Source organism: Phyllobates terribilis, unplaced genomic scaffold (assembly GCF_046119375.1).
Source record: "Phyllobates terribilis strain yellow unplaced genomic scaffold, ASM4611937v1 Scaffold_4__5_contigs__length_816908805, whole genome shotgun sequence".
NCBI classification, from domain to species: domain Eukaryota; kingdom Metazoa; phylum Chordata; class Amphibia; order Anura; family Dendrobatidae; genus Phyllobates; species Phyllobates terribilis.
In genome coordinates, this window is record NW_027362764.1 from 54,378,607 (window position 1) to 54,397,963 (window position 19,357).

The window sequence follows — 19,357 nt, forward strand, 5'->3', positions numbered from 1 at the left end:
TTGCAACAGCTATTTCAGTTTGATATATGTAATAACTGTTGGATACAGTAATGTTCCTGCCTTGAAATGAGGTTTATTGTACTAACAGAAAATGTGCAATCTGCATTCAAACAAAATTTGACAGGTGCATAAGTATGGGCACCCCACCAGAAAAGTGACATTAATATTTAGTAGATCCTCCTTTTGCAAAAATAACAGCCTCTAGTCGCTTCCTGTAGCTTTTAATGAGTTCCTGGATCCTGGATGAAGGTATTTTTGACCATTCCTCTTTACAAAACAATTCCAGTTCAGTTAAGTTTGATGGTCGCCGAGCATGGACAGCCTGTTCAAATGATCCCACAGATGTTCAATGATATTCAGGTCTGGGGACTGGGATGGCCATTCCAGAACATTGTAATTGTTCCTCTGCATGAATGCCTGAGTAGATTTGGAGCGGTGTTTTGGATCATTGTCTTGCTGAAAGATCCATCCACTGCGTAACTTCAACTTTATCACTGATTCTTGAACACTATTGCCAAGAATCTGCTGATACTGAGTGGAATCCATGCGTCCCTCAACTTTAACAAGATTCCCAGTGCCGGCATTGACCACACAGCCCCAAAGCATGATGGAACCTCCACCAAATTTTACTGTGGGTAGCAAGTGTTTTTCTTGGAATGCTGTGTTTTTTTGCCACCATGCATAACGCCTTTTTGTATGACCAAACAACTCAATCTTGGTTTCATCAGTCCACAGGACCTTCTTCCAAAAAGAAATAGGCTTCTTCAAATGTGCTTTTGCATACCTCAGCCGACTCTGTTTGTGCGTACTTGCAGAAACGGCTTCTTTCGCATCACTCTCCCATACAGCTTCTCCTTGTGCAAAGTGCGTTGTATAGTTGACCGATGCACAGTGACACCATCTGCAGCAAGTTGATGCTGCAGCTCTCTGGAGATGGTCTGAGGATTGTCCTTGACTGATCTCACCATTCTTCTTCTCTGCCTTTCTGATGTTTTTCTTGTCCTGACACTTCTGGCCTTAACAAGAACTGTCCCTATGTTCTTCCATTTCCTTACTATGTTCCTCACAGTGGAAACTGACAGGTTAAATCTCTGAGACAGCTTTTTGTATCCTTCCCCTGAACAACTATGTTGAATAATCTTTGTTTTCAGATCATTTGACAGTTGTTTTGAGGAGCTCATGATGCCACTCTTCAGAGGAGATTCAAACAGGAGAACAACTTGCAAGTGGCCACTTTAAGTAGCTTTTCTCATGATTGCATACACCTGGCTATAAAGTTCAAAGCCCAATGAGGTTACAAAACCAAAAAAAGTGCTTTAGTAAGTCAGTAAAAAGTAGGCAGGAGTATTTAAAACAAGAAAATGATAAGGGTGCCCATACTTATGCACCGGTCAAATTTTGTTTGAATGCAGATTGCACATTTTCTGTTAGCACAATAAACCTCATTTCAAGGCAGAAACATTACTGTGTCCAACAGTTATTACATATATCAAACTGAAATAGCTGTTGCAAAAACACCAATTTTTATAAAACATTAAGCTTAAGATTAATAGGGGTGCCCAAACTTTTTCATATGACTGTATTAAAGTTATTTTATTTGCTGAACTTTGCATGAAAAGTAGATCAATGAAATAGGGAAAATTTGCTGTTTGTCATAGTTTTTTTTTATAATTTAGCCTTTAAAAGTTGTCAACCATTGATGACTTTCAATCGTAAGCATTTTTTCTGTAACAAAATTGCGCCAAACTTTTCTCTACACCTTGAAATCTGCCTCGTTATGTCTCTGAGGGAATATCAGCCTAATGTCCTTCTAGAGCTTATTAGTAATCACACGGCGGCTTCTGCTTAATTTAACATGCAGAAATCCCAGACAAGGATAAACTCTGACCTGTGCAATTATCGCGGCCACGCTCGGACAGTGTTTTCAGTTACCGCCTGATTGGTGTCCTGTATAGTGAAGATGATATTATACTTAACCCAACATTATCAGGAAACTCCACGAAGACGTTGAGCTGTAGGGTCATAGTTACTGATTGTAAGTCAACACTGGGCGTGCAATCTTAGGTTTTCTGTCATTGATCTAGACATCAAAGTTTTAGGCAATATTTGGCGCAACAAAATCTTCATCAGACTATCACTAACTTGAATAACATTGCACCCTATGAAAAGGAAAATAACTGCTTTATCACTGCCAAAAATATAACCGATACAATACTGCCTACATGGAGAGAAATATAACTAATATAATAATGCACCCTATGTTCAAGAATAAAACTACTATAATACCGCCCCTATGTACAAGAATATAACTACTGTAATACCGCCCCCTATGTACAAGAATATAACTACTATAATACTGTCCCTATGTACAAGAATATATCTACTATAATACTGTCCCCTATGTACAAGAATATAACTACTATAATACTGCTCCTATGTACAAGAATATAACTACTATAATACTGCCCCTATGTACAGAATATAACTACTATAATACTGCCCCCTATCTACAAGAATATAACTACTATAATACTGTCCCTATGTACAAGAATATAACTACTATAATACTGCTCCTATGTACAAGAATATAACTACTATAATACTGATCCCTATGTACAAGAATATAACTACTATAATACTGCCCCCTATGTACAGGAATATAACTACTATAATACTGCCTCCTATGTACAAGAATATGACTACTATAATACTGCCCCCTATTTACAAGAATGTAACTACTATAATTCTGCTCCAATGTACAAGAATATAACTACTATAATACTGCTCCTATGTACAAGAATATAACTACTATAATACTGCTCCTATGTACAAGAATATAACTACTATAATACTGCCCTTCTATGTACTAGAATATAACTACTATAATACTGCCCCTATGTACAAGAATATAACTACTATAATACTGTCCCTATGTACAAGAATATAACTACTATAATACTGCTCATATGTACAAGAATATAACTACTATAATACTGATCCCTATGTACAAGAATATAACTACTATAATACTGCTCCTATGTACAAGAATATAACTACTATAATACTGCCCCCTTTGTACAAGAATATAACTACTATAATACTTCCCCTATGTTCAAGAATATAACTACTATAATACTGCCCCTATGTACAAGAATATAACTACTATAATACTGCCCCCTATGTACAAGAATATAACTACTATAATACTGCTCCTGTGTACAAAAATATAACTACTATAATACTGTCCCTATGTACAAGAATATATCTACTATAATACTGTCCCCTATGTACAAGAATATAACTACTTTAATACTGCTCCTATGTACAAGAATATAACTACTATAATACTGCCCCTATGTACAGAATATAACTACTATAATACTGCCCCCTATCTACAAGAATATAACTACTATAATACTGTCCCTATGTACAAGAATATAACTACTATAATACTGCTCCTATGTACAAGAATATAACTACTATAATACTGATCCCTATGTACAAGAATATAACTACTATAATACTGCCCCCTATGTACAGGAATATAACTACTATAATACTGCCTCCTATGTACAAGAATATGACTACTATAATACTGCCCCCTATTTACAAGAATGTAACTACTATAATTCTGCTCCAATGTACAAGAATATAACTACTATAATACTGCTCCTATGTACAAGAATATAACTACTATAATACTGCTCCTATGTACAAGAATATAACTACTATAATACTGCCCTTCTATGTACTAGAATATAACTACTATAATACTGCCCCTATGTACAAGAATATAACTACTATAATACTGTCCCTATGTACAAGAATATAACTACTATAATACTGCTCATATGTACAAGAATATAACTACTATAATACTGATCCCTATGTACAAGAATATAACTACTATAATACTGCTCCTATGTACAAGAATATAACTACTATAATACTGCCCCCTTTGTACAAGAATATAACTACTATAATACTTCCCCTATGTTCAAGAATATAACTACTATAATACTGCCCCTATGTACAAGAATATAACTACTATAATACTGCCCCCTATGTACAAGAATATAACTACTATAATACTGCTCCTGTGTACAAAAATATAACTACTATAATACTGCTTCTATGTACAAGAATATAATTATTATAATACTGCCCCCTATGTACAAGAATATAACTGCTATAATACTGCCCCCTATGTACAAGAATAAAACTACTATAATAATGCCCCTATGTACAAGAATAAAACTACTATAATACTGCCCCTATGTACAAGAATATGACTACTATAATACTGCCTGTATGTACAAGAATCTATCTACTATAATACTGCCTCCTATGTACAGGAATATAACTACTATAATACTGCCCCTATGTACAAGAATATGACTACTATAATACTGCCTGTATGTACAAGAATCTATCTACTATAATAATGCCTCCTATGTACAAGAATATAACTACTATAATACTGCCCCCTATGTACAAGAATATAGCTACAATAATACTGCCTCCTATGTAGAAGAATATGACTACTATAATACTGCCCCCTATGTACAGGAGTATAACTGCTATAATACTGCCCCCTATGTACAGGAATATAACTACTATAATACTGCCTCCTATGTACAAGAATATGACTACTATAATACTGCTCCCTATATACAAGAATGTAACTACTATAATACTGCTCGTATGTACAAGAATATAACTACTATAATACTGCTCCTATGTACAAGAATATAGCTACTATAATACTGCCCCCTATGTACAATAATATAACTACTATAATACTGCCCCTATGTACAAGAATATAACTACTATAATACTGCTCCCTATATACAAGAATATAACTATTATAATACTGCTCCTACGTACAAGAATATAACTACTATAATACTGCTCCTATGTACAAGAATATAACTACTATAATACTGATCCTATGTACAAGAATATAACTACTATAATACTGTTCCTATGTACAAGAATATAACTACTATAATACGGCCCACTATGTACAAGAATATGACTACTATAATACTGCTCCTATGTACAAGAATATAACTACTATAATACTGCTCCTATGTACAAGAATATAACTACTATAATACTGCTCCTATGTACAAGAATATAACTACTATATTACTGCTCCTATGTACAAGAATATAACTACTATAATACGGCCCCCTATGTACAAGAATATAACTACTATAATACTGCCCCCTATGTACAAGAATATAACTACTATAATACTGCCCCTATGTACTAGAATATAACTACTATAATACTGCCCTATGTACAAGAATATAACTACTATAATACTGCCTCTTATGTACAAGAATATAACTACTATAATACTGCCCCTATGTACTAGAATATAACTACTATAATGCTGCTCCTATGTACAATAATATAACTACTATAATACTGCCCCTATATACAAGAATATAACTACTATAATACTGCCCCCTATGTACAAGAATATAACTACTATAATACTGCCCCCTATGTACAAGAATATAACTACTATAATACTGCCCCTATATACAAGAATATAACTACTATAATACTGCCCCCTGTTAGAACTCTCCTGTTAGGTTTTTTCTATCTTGCTGCTAACATGACCTTGTTTGTCTATTTAATCCTGCTCCGGCCTCCTGGCCTTGCTGGACTTCATTGTAATTTCTACTCTTAAGTTAGCCTGGTGCTTAGTTACCTTTCTCAGTCTGTTTAGCTTGGTCTTCGGACCTTTATGTTCTATGTTGTGTGTTTGTCTTTTACTGCTACAATTTCTGCTAGGAGGTGCCCAACTTTATCCCAGTCCCTAGTTCTTGTAGGGATCCCTCCCTTGCATCTATAGGTCTTCCTACAGACTAGCCGAGGACTTTAGCGGGTCTGATCGCAGGATCAGGTTCCCCGTTACATCTTAGGGATCTAGCTTAGTTCTATTGTAGGGACAGATCTCCTTTCTTTCCTTAGTGCTTGTAGCAGATCATAACAGTAAGTCCAGCCCAAAAATATCTCTAAGGAAAGACTTCCAGTTTCGATCATGGTGTCGGTTCAGGATTTGGCTCAACGCCTGCAGGGACTCTCTCTGGAGGTGGCCGAGCTCCAACAACACGTGAGTAGCTGTTCTGGAGCACATTTTGTGGAGCCAAAGGTACGTTTGCCTGATTTATTCTTTGGTGATCAACAGGAATTTTTTTCCTTTAAAAATGCTTGTTTATTGTATTTTCGTTTGAGACCCAGATCCTCTGGTGATGAATCACAGCGCATAGGGTTCATAATGTCACTTTTGCGCAAAGAACCTCAGGGATGGGCCTTTTCTCTCCAACCTAGTGATCCATGCTTTAGATCAGTGGATAGTTTTTTTCTGCTTTGGGTTTGTTGTATGATGATCCTGATCGTGTCTCATCAGCTGAGACTAATTTAAGACATTTGAGGCAGGGATCAGGTAATGTGGAAAAGTATTGTTCTCACTTCCGTCGGTGGTCTGCCCAGGTGGGGTGGAACGATTCAGCTTTGAAAAGTTTGTTTCTTGCGGGGCAAGGTGAAAGGGTTAAGGATTTGCTGATTGCTTATCCTACACCTGGAAACTTGCAGGAGGCTATGCAATTAGCTATACGGGTGGACAGGAGACTGCGAGCAAGGGTTAATGAAAGTAAATCCTCTGCCATGTCAGCTCCGAGTCTTGAGAGGGTCTGTACTGACATTGGAGAGCCAATGGAGATCGGGGCGAAGGCACCCCGCTCTCAGGAAAAAGACCGCAGATCTTCTGAAGGTTTGTGCTTTTATTGCGGAAAATCTGATCATTTTATTAAGAACTGTGTACTTCATATGAACAAAGAAAAAAAAAAGGTCAGTTATGCACGTATAGCCTGTTTAAATTCTAAGGGGGTATTTCTTTCTGCTACTACTGCTGCTCAGGAAGAATTAATTGAATTTCGGATATTTGTGGATTGTGGTTCTACTCTGAATGTGATTGATGGGGGATTCTTGGAAAAACTTAAATTAAAACCCAAACCTTTGTCATCCCCTATTGCTGTGGTTTCTGTCGATGGCTCCCCCTTGAAGAGTGTTACTCACAAGGTCTGTGAATTTCCCCTCTCTATTAATGGTGTTCATCAAGAAAATTTGGATTTGGTGGTATTAAATAATTTGCCTTCTCCAGTAATTTTGGGGTTACCCTGGTTAAAATTGCACAATCCTGTACTGGATTGGTCTACCAATGAAATTAAGTTCTGGAGTCCTAAGTGTTATGACAAGTGTTGTAACGGACGTATTGCTGCAGTGGAAAAAGGGGAATTACCTGTACCTATTCAGGATTTTTGGAGAGTTTTTTCTGAGGAGGAGTCACAAATATTGCCTCCCCATAGAGACTATGATTGTACCATTGAATTTGTCCCTGGAGCGACTCTTCCTAAAAGTCGTTTATTTAATCTTACTATTCCTGAGAGAAAGGCTTTGGAGGAATACATACAGACAAGCTTGGCCGCCGGTCACATTAGGCCTTCCAAGTCTCCTGTGGCTGTTGGATTTTTTTTTGTTAAAAAAAAGGACGGCGGTTTACGTCCTTGTCTGGACTTTCATGAGATTAATAAAATTACTGTACGCAATCCTTACCCACTGCCATTGATTCCTGATTTGTTTAACCAGTTAGTGGGGGCCAAGTGGTTCTCTAAAATTGATCTCCGGGGGGCATACAATTTGTTGCGCATGAAGGAGGGTGATGAATGGAAGACTGCTTTTAACACTCCTGTGGGTCATTTTGAGAACCTGGTTATGCCTTTTGGTCTTACCAATGCTCCAGCATTTTTTCAGAATCTTATTAATGACATCCTTAGACCTTTGATCGGCAAAAATGTGGTTGTGTATTTGGATGACATTCTGATTTATTCGCCTGATCTGGAGTCTCATTGGCGGAGCGTACGTGAGGTTTTACAGTTATTAATTGACAATTCGCTTTTTGCTAAGCTGGAGAAATGTGAGTTCGCTGTACAGAGAATTAGATTTTTGGGCTACATTATCTCCAGCGAGGGCTTTGAGATGGACCCTGTGAAGGTTCAGGCGGTTCAGGAATGGCCTAGGCCTATTGGTTTGAAATCGATACAGAGGTTTTTGGGTTTCGCCAATTATTACAGAAAATTCATTAAAAATTTTTCTATTATTGTCAAACCACTGACCGATCTCACCAGGAAAGGTGCTGATGCGGTTCAGTGGACTACTGAGGCCATTGAAGCTTTTGTGTTTCTAAAGGAGAGGTTCACCTCTGCTCCTATCCTTATGCAGCCTGATGTGACTAAGCCGTTTTTGGTTGAGGTTGATGCTTCTTCTGTGGGGGTCGGTGCGGTGTTGTCTCAGGAAATCAAGGACGGAGTACATCCCTGTGCTTTTTTTTCAAAAAAAATTTCTGAGACTGAACTTAATTACGATATTGGTAATCGGGAATTGCTGGCTATTAAACTCGCATTTGAACACTGGCGTCATCTCTTGGAAGGTGCTGAATTTCCCATTCAGGTTTTCACTGATCATAAAAATCTGATCTATCTTGATGCTGCCAAGCGCTTGAATGCCCGTCAGGCTAGGTGGGCACTTTTTTTCTCGCGGTTTAATTTTTCCGTTACTTACATCCCGGGTACCAAGAATGTTAAAGCGGATGCTTTGTCTCGCAGCTTTTCTCCCATGGTCGGTGCTGAGGAGGAAGAGAGCATTTTACAAGAAGGTGTTGTGATTGCTGCATTGGACTCCGTTTTGGAAGATGAGATTCTTAAAGCTCAGGAGAATGCCCCATCTAACACTCCCCATGGGAGGTTGTTTGTGCCTAGGACCTTTAGGAGAGATTTGTTTGTTGAGTGTCATGAGTCTCGGTTGGCAGGTCATCCAGGAATTTCTGAGACCAAAAGACTTGTGGGTCGCAGTTTTTGGTGGCCTGGATGGCAGAAGGAAGTCATTAAGTGGGTGCGTCAATGTACTGTGTGTGCTAGATCTAAGTCTTCACATACTCCTGCAGCGGGGTTGCTTTGCCCTCTGGAGGTTCCTAGTGCTCCTTGGACACATCTGGCTATGGACTTTATTACTGACCTTCCCCCCTCTGAGGGTTTCACAGTCATCTGGGTGGTCGTGGACCGTTTTAGCAAGATGTGTCACTTGGTTCCTTTCATCAAACTGCCCTGCGCTAAGACACTCGCTAAGGCCTTTGTCAAGGAAATTGTCAGACTACATGGCGTTCCTACTGACATTGTTTCGGATAGGGGACCTCAGTTCGTGGCTCGTTTTTGGCGTGCTTTTTGTGACAGGTTGGGAGTTCATTTGTCGTTTTCATCCGGATATCATCCTGAGTCTAATGGCCAGACAGAAAGGAAGAATCAGGATGTTGAGCATTTCTTGCGTTGTTTTGTGGCAGACAATCAGGAGGGGTGGTCTGAGTTTCTGCCACTTGCTGAATTTGCTCTTAACAACCATACATCCTCTTCTGCTGGTTGTTCGCCTTTTTTTTGTTGTTCTGGGAGACATCCGTCTTTTGGGTCATTCTCCAAATTGGTATCGGCTGTGCCTGAGGAGGAGAGTTTTTCCGGTGACTTGGAGAGAGTTTGGAGGGATGTGCGTGGTAATCTTCAGGAGGCTAACAAAAAATCTAAGAGGTACTTTGATAGGAAACGGCAAGAGGTTTTGTTTGCTATTGGTGACATGATTTGGTTGTCCTCTAAGAATCTTCGGTTGAGGATTCCTTCTAAAAAATTGGGTCCCAAGTTTGTAGGGCCCTTTAAGGTGCTTCAGGTAGTTAACCAATCTGCTGTTAGGTTGGAGGTTCCTACCTCCTAGAAGATTAATCCGGTGTTTCATGTTTCTCTGTTGAAAAGAGCTTGTGTGTCGGATGGAGACGTCTCTGCCACTGTTCCTCCGGTGGTGGAGGACGGGGAATACGAAATTTCCCGCATCCTAAATTCTAGACGGTATAGAGGGAGTTTGCAGTATCTCGTCGCTTGGAAAGGTTTTGGACCCGAGGATAGCTCATGGGTGAGGGCGGATGATGTTTCTGCTTCCAGACTTGTCAGAGCGTTTCACAAGTGGTTTCCTGATAAGCCTGGGCCCAGGGGATCCAGAGGATCCTCATAGAAGAGGGGGTACTGTTAGAACTCTCCTGTTAGATTTTTTCTATCTTGCTGGTCACATGACCTTGTTTGCCTATTTAATCCTGCTCCGGCCTCCTGGCCTTGGTGGACTTCATTGTAATTTCTACTCTTAAGTTAGCCTGGTGCTTAGTTACCTTTCTCAGTCTGTTTAGCTTGGTCTTCGGACCTTTATGTTCTATGTTGTGTGTTTGTCTTTTACTGCTACAATTTCTGCTAGGAGGTGCCCAACTTTATCCCAGTCCCTAGTTCTTGTAGGGTTCCCTCCCTTGCATCTATAGGTCTTCCTACAGACTAGCCGAGGACTTTAGCGGGTCTGATCGCAGGATCAGGTTCCCCGTTACATCGTAGGGATCTAGCTTAGTTCTATTGTAGGGACAGATCTCGTTTCTTTCCTTAGTGCCTGTAGCAGATCATAACACCCCCTATGTACAAGAATGTAACTACTATAATACTGCCCCTATGTACAAGAATATAACTGCAATAATACTGCTCCCTATGTACAAGAATATAACTACTATAATACTGCTCCTATGTACAAGAATATAACTACTATAATACTGCCCCCTATGTACAAGAATATAACTACTATAATACTGCCCTCTATGTACAAGAATATAACTACTATAATACTGCCCTCTATGTACAAGAATATAACTACTATAATACTGCTCCATATGTACAAGAATATAACTACTATAATACTGCTCCTATGTACAAGAATATAACTACTATAATACTGCTCTTATGTACAAGAATATAACTACTATAATACTGCCCTATGTACAAGAATATAACTACTATAATACTGCCTCCTATGTACAAGAATATAACTACTATAATACTGCCTCTATGTACAAGAATATAACTACTATAATACTGCCCCTATACAGAAAAATACAACTGCTACATTACTTTAACACCTTTGGATAGAGGATAAAATTAGATTTTTCTACGATAAGTTTCTTTAAGTAATGGAATGACCAACAGCTCTGCAGTGAGAGGATCTCACCCAAACCACTCCACATACCTCAGCTTCCTGGAGCCTCGGGAGAGTGAACTACAGGACCAGGATATCGGAGTTATACACACAGGATCAAACTATTAACGCCTGGGAACAATGAATCCTGAATATACAACAGGACGACACTAATGATTTTAGAGAGCAGAAGATCGTGAGAGATGTGCTGAACCTTCTCACATGGGTCTATGAGGATGGTGATTCACAAGTCTCAGCAAGTATTATCTGTATCACTTTAAAAAAAAAACACACAAATATATTATGGGGGAAAACTGATGTATATGGACAAACAACATGGCCGTGGTTGCTGTGATGTGAAGGGCAGCTGTACAAAAGGAAATTGTATGTTGTATTTTAAATGCTTGTGTGAGGAGTAACATCAACAGTGGACCAAACTGGTTAAAGGGGAATTCCAGTCCAAAGAAGTTATCACATATCCCCTGGGACCCCCATCAACAACCAAAACAGAGGACTTTGGTGCCCTGTTCTCATTTGGTTCTTTCCCTGCAGCAGTTGAATGGTGCTTCAGGTTGAGAATGCGTCTTTTAAAGAGGATTTTTCACCAAATTTTTGTTGAACTGGACACAGAATGTAATAGTGGCTGCATAGAGGAATAAAACATTTTGTCCATTGTGCTGTTGCAGAGACATTATCGATCAAAGTATTTGGCACCTACTGAATTACATTTTTTTAAGTCCAAATGGGTGTTATCAGACAGTTTTCACTGGGGGTGTGTACTTCTTCTCCCTATATGATACTGACCAATCATGAACAGGCAGCAATACTCAAAAGATAGAAGAACACGCCCCCACCATAGCTTAGAGCAGATTTCTCAGTGTGTGAGATGTAATGACAGACAGCTCCGATCTCCTGGTCTCACCTCCTGCATGATTAGAAAGTGCTGTGAATAGAGCACAGATGATCAATACCTTTCGGATAAGGTCCATGTGGAGGAAATGGCAGAACAGCTGAGTTTAGCTATGTTACATTACAAACCCTTCTATCAGCTTTCCTCTACTCATAGCACTGTCACCTCTGCTGCACTGCCCCTCTCCCCTACATTGTCTGTTGGGAGATAAGTCACAAATGTCTGTTGTGCTAAGGGCAACTTGTAATCGCTTTGTAGTGAGATCAGGGCTTTCATGGTGGACCACAAGCAAAATGGGGAAAGTGTCATTAATTGCAGGAGCCATGTTTCCCTCTCCTGCTCCTCCACTGTTTTTATGATAGGAACAGGTAAGCAAGTTTCACCCTTCCTCATCACCTTGGCTATGGGTCCAGACATTTCTAAGTAATATGTTGCTAAGGGTTTTCAGTTTTGCCCTCTGTCCGCTCCTATTGGTCCTCGGTATAGTTTTTCCATTTGTCTCCCTCTCAAGCTGGATGAGCAATAATACATAGTACATACCATGCCTATAAGTTCTTCTCCCCCTGGGTCCCTCTTCCTCTTCTCTGTCACCTGCTGTCAAAGCTTGGCAGTGCTATGAGAAGAGGAAAGATGAGAGAAGGGTTTGTAATGTGACACAGCTAAACTCCGCGGCATTGCCCCTCTCACTACACTGACTCATGCAGCAGGAGACCAGAGATGAATCAGAGCTCCGGTGAAGGTTCATCTCACTCTCGTATACACCAGTAAGAACCATATAAGAGTATCAAGTTTTTATTCTACAATAAAAGGAATAAATTGGATCAACAGACACACATTTTATGAAAACAATCTAGTGCAGCCCATACAGCGACATGTTACACTTAGAGCCAAGTTTTTTTTTTGTTTCAGAACATTCTTTGTGAGCCACAAGCCCAAGGTCGGTGCTAGTTCTCGCAGAGTGCAGTACGAAATTAAATAATGTCCTTCATCCAGATTCCGCACAGTGTAGCATTAGGTGATGTACATGTGCCAGGAGAGCCAAGAAAGACATCTACACTGTCGCTTGACTGAAAAAAACAGTCCTAAGGGGGGTTTAGGCAATGACACAACCACCTTTCTCCTTGAATGGGTTCTTGTCTTCTGGAATTCCCTTTACAAGAGGGTCTTCTCCAGAATTACCTTCAATATACGTCTTAATTTCTTCACACATTTTGGAAACCTTAATGGAGAAACAAATGATCAAGGTTAGCTTGGTGGAGGAAAGCCTTCCCAAATGTGTATATTTATCCTAAATTAGTTTTCAGAAACGGTCCAAAAAAAAAAAAAGAAACCTTTAGCCAAACTTCAAATAACTCCCCTATGTCACATTCATAGAGGTCCAGGAAGCCAAGGTATAGGGGGGTTGTTTATAAGGATTCTCCAACCTGTGATCTCATGGTCAACTGTGACCGCTGGTACTATTTGCCCCCCACCAAAAAATATAATTTTTATTAAATTAGATCACCAATATCTCAACTTGAAAAAGTTCCAAAAATGCACCAAAATACTGGTGTACTCAAAAACACACCAGGAGGGGACAGGAGTGGAATTGTGCCAAATTGTGCAACTTTTTAAAAAATTGATGAATCAGGCGAAAGTGGAAAAAATAAGCGAGCACATATAAAATAGACTTAAAAAAAGTTGCAAATACAATAATAAATTGGATGCAAATTAAAAAAGGGTTGATTGTGACTTGTAGGATTGCTGCTTCCAATAGGTGGCGCTATAGAGTTCAAGTCCTCTTTTTCTCTGAAGAAGCAATTTACATAACAAAAAAAATGCACAAAGATAGACAAAAAACAGGTGCAAAGGCAATGATGAATCAGGGGCTAAATGTTCTTGTCTGCAGCTGGGTTATGTTTGAGAATGGATACATGTTAGATACAGTATGTTAGATATGAATAGATGCAGAGAAGAACAATAGCACGAGATACAATGTATCAGTGGAGCTGCTGCTTCTTTTCCTGTGTGACCTGGTTTAGTCTATGAAACATATGTCACAAACAGGATAAGGATTGTGCAATAGGATTGCAGGTATGATTGTCATAATCCACAACATGAACTATTATACCCAGAATGATCAGTGAATGAGTAATAAATTATCAAGATGTCTTTTTTACCCACCAAAATATAAAAGAAACCCTGGATTTTATATTCGGCTATATCAAATGCCTGTGATGTGCATCAATTTTCTCGTGGATATTTTTTCAAAAAATATCTATTTATCTATCTATTTATTTATTTTACTTGCTTATATTGTGCCATTAATTCCACATCACTTTACAGACATTATCTACATATCTACTTATTATCTATCTATCTATCTATCTATCTATCTATCTATCTATCCTAATATCTGTCTATCTATCCTAATATCTATCTATCTATATATCTATCTATTATCTATTTATCTATCTATTATCTATCTATCATCTATTATCTATCATCTATATATCTATCTATCATCTATTATCTATCTATTATCTATCATCTATATATCTATCTATCATCTATTATCTATCTATTATCTATCATCTATCTATTTATCTATCATCTATCTATTATCTATCTATTATCTATTTATGTATCTATTATCTATCTATTATCTATCTATCTATCATCTATTATCTATCTATTTATCTATCATCTATCTATTATCTATCTATTATCTATTTATCTATCTATTATCTATCTATCTATCATCTATTATCTATCTATTATCTATCATCTATCTATTATCTATCATCTATCTATTTATCTATCTATTATCTGTTTATTATATATTATCTATCTATTATCTATATTTTATATATCTATTTATCTATTATCTATGTATTATATATTATCTATCTATTATCTATTTATCTATCTATTATCTATCTATCATCTATCTACTTTATCTATCTATTATCTATCTAGTATCTATCTAATATCTATCTATTATCTATTTATTATCTATCTATCTATTATCTATCTATCATTAGTATTACCCTTACACAACACATTATTATACGGAGACTATCCACTATTCCTATATCTGCATACACAGTATTTATACCACTTTTCCCCCAACCTTTCTTCTGTCCCAGGAAAAGTCAATCATGAAGCCATTTCCTAGGTGTCGACCCCCGTTGCCTCCCCTCCTGTCTTCACGTCATTTGCTGAAACCACAGAATCCTCCATTTATCTCTCATTACAGGAAAAACAACTGTAGATTCCAGACTGTTCACATTGCAGATGAAGCAGAGCTGAGTCTGACTATTAGCAGTCCTGTTATCGCCATATCTTATCTTTCCTTTACTATTGAACAGACATAAACTTTGTAACTCAGAAAGTTACAGTCAACAAAAAAAATAGTCAAAAATCACAAATTAAATGACACATTCAGCTCTGCTACATCTGTATACAAAGTTTGCAAAGTTTCTTTCAACTCTTTCTCAGCAGGAACTTTCCACTTACCAGTTGTCTCTCCAGTTTCACTTCTTTCTTGAGCTGTTCAACTTGCATTTTTAATTTGTCTTTTTCTGTTAGATCTTCTATATTGATGACCGGCATTTTCTGATGGGGGAAAAAAGGTACAATATAGGCCGATGAAGTTTTTCTGGAACTGGTCATAGTATTCATAGCTCCCTACATGACTTACTTGTGCCTCAGTGGTCTGTTAGCTGAACTCCCTGAAGTAGCGGCTTCCTCTGCTCCAGCCTCCTCTGTCTACCTTCCCCAAAGCCTCTAAAACAATAGCAGTGAGCTGTGTAATCTGCATAATCCCGGCTAATCTCAGCTAATCGAGGGCCGGGATCCTCCATATCGCTTCTTTTCATGGCTACAGCCACTGAAAGTAAGTGCCCCCCTTCTACAACAATACCAGCTTTAAAGAGTCAAACATAAAATAATAATAATAATCTAAATATATAAATAAATTTTTGTTTACATTTTGACAATTACATTTAAGTATATTTTCTCTTATTTAAATACCTCATATCTATCTATCTATCTATCTATCTACATATTCAATGTTTGCTTATATTTTAGAGCACACAGTGGTTGCTGCTCTCTTTGATTTGTACATATTCGCATCATTATGTTAGGAGGTGCTGGTCAGTTTATCTATCGCATATCTACCTATTATCTATCATCTATCTATCGTATATCTATCTATCATCTATTTATTTCACCATTTACTTAATGCTATGCTGGTGCTTCACTGCAACCAGAACAAGCGTTAAGTGGGGGAAAAATGAGCTATTGCCCAGGGCCTCCCATTCCCCTTAGGACCCCCAGTGTTTCAAGTAGAAACTATACTGATAATACAAATTGCAGCATCGGCGCCTCTGCCTCCTGCCGGGCAGAGACGCCGTTTCCCTCACTGCTGCGGTCCCGATCCGGCGTCTTCCTGTTCCCCTGCTGCTAAGGCGTACACTGTGCGCAGCTTCCCGGGCACTGTGCTTAGGGTGTGCGCGCGCTCCCTCCCTCTTAAGGGGGCTGCGCGCGCTGTCCTAAAGAGTCTCCGGCCAATGGCCGGAGGACTGCCCCTATATGAAGCACCTCCTCCAAAATGGAGGTGCCTGTGCAAGGTTGTTGTTTGTGTGCTAACACTCTCCTCAGCCCTCAGGTTCCTTGCCCGCCAGTCTGTCTAACAGTCCTGCCCGCCAGTCTGTCTAACAGTCCTGTCCGCCAGTCTGACTAACAGTCCTGCCCGCCATTCTGTCTATCAGCCGTGCCCGCCTGCCTGCCTACCCGGAACACCTGCCAGATTACCTGCCGTGCCCGCCTGCCTACCCGGAGCACCTGCCAAATTACCTGCCGTGCCCGCCTGCCTGCCTACCCGGAGCACCTGCCAGTTACCTGCCGTGCTCACCAGCCTGCCAACCCGAAGCACCTGCCAGTTACTTGCCGTACCCGCCCGCTCGTTTACCCGGAGTACCTGTCTGGCTATCCGCCGTACCCGCCTGCTTGTCTACCCGGATCACCCACCAGCCTACCTGCCGTGCTCTTCCGCTGTACCGGTCAGCTCCTGTCATCTGACCCGTGGGAGTCACCTGCTCTCACACAAGGTCGGTCCCAGAGTGGCACCGGGTTCACCTGCCCGGTCCCTCCATGGTTCACAGAGTCGACTAAGCAGCCGTGTGACCTGGGTCGGTCCGAGTAGGCACTTAGTTACGCCCCTCTGGTCCCTCCTTGCATCAAGGCACAAAGGTTCCACCACCCGGACCCGTAACAGTTTACACAGGCCATGGAATCCGGTGGCTCCCAGGCTCCTTCGCTCTCTGACTTGTACCAGGAGGTCTCTTGTCAGAGATCCCAACAGGAGACTATCCTTTCCTATCTGCAGACCGTCAACTCCCGCCTGGACACGCTGTCTACTCCGACGGTGTCTGTCTCTTAATCGATCGGCACCCACTCCGGCGGTACCCACTCCGGCGGCACCTCAACCCTGTGGCGCTGTGGCACCCGGCTTTGGACCCCGGCTTTCTGTGCCTCCACGTTTCGATGGTGACCCTGTCTTATGTCGGGGCTTCATAAATCAGTGCACGCTGCACTTTGAACTTGTGCCAGTTCATCTCCGACCGGGCCAAGGTGGCATTCATCATGTCCCACCTCACCGGAGAGGCGTTGGCGTGGCTTAACCCTCTGTGGGAGAGAGGGGATCCTCTGGTGTCCGATCTCCAGGCCTTCCTTACAGCTTTCCGGAAGGTGTTCGATGAACCTGGACGAAGATCTTCTACTGCCTCCTCATTTCTCCGACTCCGTCAAGGGAGTATTTCTGTGGGACGATATGCCATGCGTTTCCGCACCCTCGCATCTGAACTGGCCTGGAATAATGAGGCACTGGTGTCCACCTTTTGGGAGGGCCTTTCTGGACGGATCAAGGATGAGCTAGCCGGCCGAGACATACCTCCCACCCTGGACGACCTGGTGTCTTTAACTACCTGGATCAACATCCGCTTTTTGGAACGTGCTAAGGAGACGACCCGGGAGAGAAGACCTCTGCGTCTCGCTCCAACCTTCCTAAGGCCTGTCTCGCAACCAGAGTGTCTTCTCCAGAGCCAATGCAAATTGACCAAACCAAGATGGTCAAGTCTCGCCAGGAGACACTCCACGCCGAGGGGAGTTGCTTCTACTGTGGCAGTATAGATCACCTGATCCGCTCCTGCCTGGAGAGACCGGGAAACTCCAGTGTCTAGGACCGCTCGGAGAGGTCGTCCTAGGCAAGAGTTCTTCCTCTCCGTCCTTGACTCTGTCCGTTTCTGTCACCAGTGGTGAGACCCGCTTTTTCAAGACTGCCTTTCTGGATTCCGGAGCCGCAGGGAATCTCATTTAACAGGCCGTTGTGGAGCGTTATCAGATTCCTACCGTACATCTCACTGAACCTTTGGCGGTTTCCTCAGTGGATGGGAAGCTTCTTCCGGAAACCATCTTGCTGGTCACTGAGCCTGTAACTCTTCAGGTGGGACTGCTGCACTCGGAGAAGATCTCCTTTCATGTGCTGTCCGGCCTCTCTCATCTCCTCTTGCTTGGTCTGCCCTGGTTACAGAGACATGAGCCCGTCCTGAATTGGAGATCTGGTGAAGTGCTCCGCTGGGGTCAGGAATGCCATGAATCCTGTCTGGTACTAGTTCGTCCTGCTCGACCCCCGTCTACGCTGGCTAACCTACCTGGCCTGCCGGCACCCTACTGTTCCTATGTGGACGTCTTTGACAAAAAGGAGGCTGAGACACTACCACCTCATAGGCCGTATGATTGCCCCATCGACCTAATACCTGGTGCCTCACCTCCTCGTGGGCGAATCTATCCCTTGTTGTTGGCCGAGACCCGCGCTATGTCTGAGTACATTGAAGAGAATCTTGCTAGGGGATTTATCAGGAAATCCACCTCTATGGCTGGAGCAGGATTCTTCTTCGTCAAGAAGAAAGACGGCTTGCTCAGTCCTTGTATTGACTATAGGGGTCTAAACCAGTTTACCATAAAAAATAAGTACCCCTTTCCTCTCATCTCAGAGTTGTTTGACTGCCTAAAAGGCGCAAAGATCTTCACCAAGCTCGATCTTCAGGGGGCATACAATCTGGTCCGGATTCGCCAGGAAGACGAGTGGAAGATGGCATTCAACACCTGGGACGGTCACTACGAATACCTCGTGATGCCCTTCGGTCTCTGTAATGCTCCAGCCGTCTTCCCGGAGCTAGTTAACGACATCTTCCGAGATCTCCTGTATTCCTGCATGGTGGTGTACCTGGACGACATCGTGGTGTTCTCCCCGGATCTGCCTTCACACCGGAGGGAAGTTCGTCA

The 19,357-nt window shown here is 40.9% G+C and overlaps 1 protein-coding gene and 1 long non-coding RNA gene across 5 annotated transcripts in view; one reads left to right on the forward strand and one right to left on the reverse strand.

Moving 5' to 3' along the window:
* The window catches only part of LOC141264924 (uncharacterized), a 65,500-nt gene that overhangs the window by 16,218 nt on the left and 29,925 nt on the right, over nt 1–19,357 (forward strand). The window lies entirely within an intron of this gene.
* The window catches only part of GNGT1 (G protein subunit gamma transducin 1), a 69,655-nt gene continuing 63,102 nt past the window's right edge, over nt 12,805–19,357 (reverse strand). For 2 of the 4 annotated variants that reach the window (XM_073677347.1, XM_073677346.1), the window contains 2 exons: nt 15,527–15,625; nt 12,805–13,247 (listed from right to left, as the gene is read on the reverse strand). In XM_073677347.1, the coding sequence (XP_073533448.1) occupies nt 13,122–13,247; nt 15,527–15,622 (222 nt within the window). In that variant the 5' untranslated portion in view covers nt 15,623–15,625 and the 3' untranslated portion in view covers nt 12,805–13,121. The other 2 variants (XM_073677345.1, XM_073677344.1) reach the window with 2 other exon arrangements.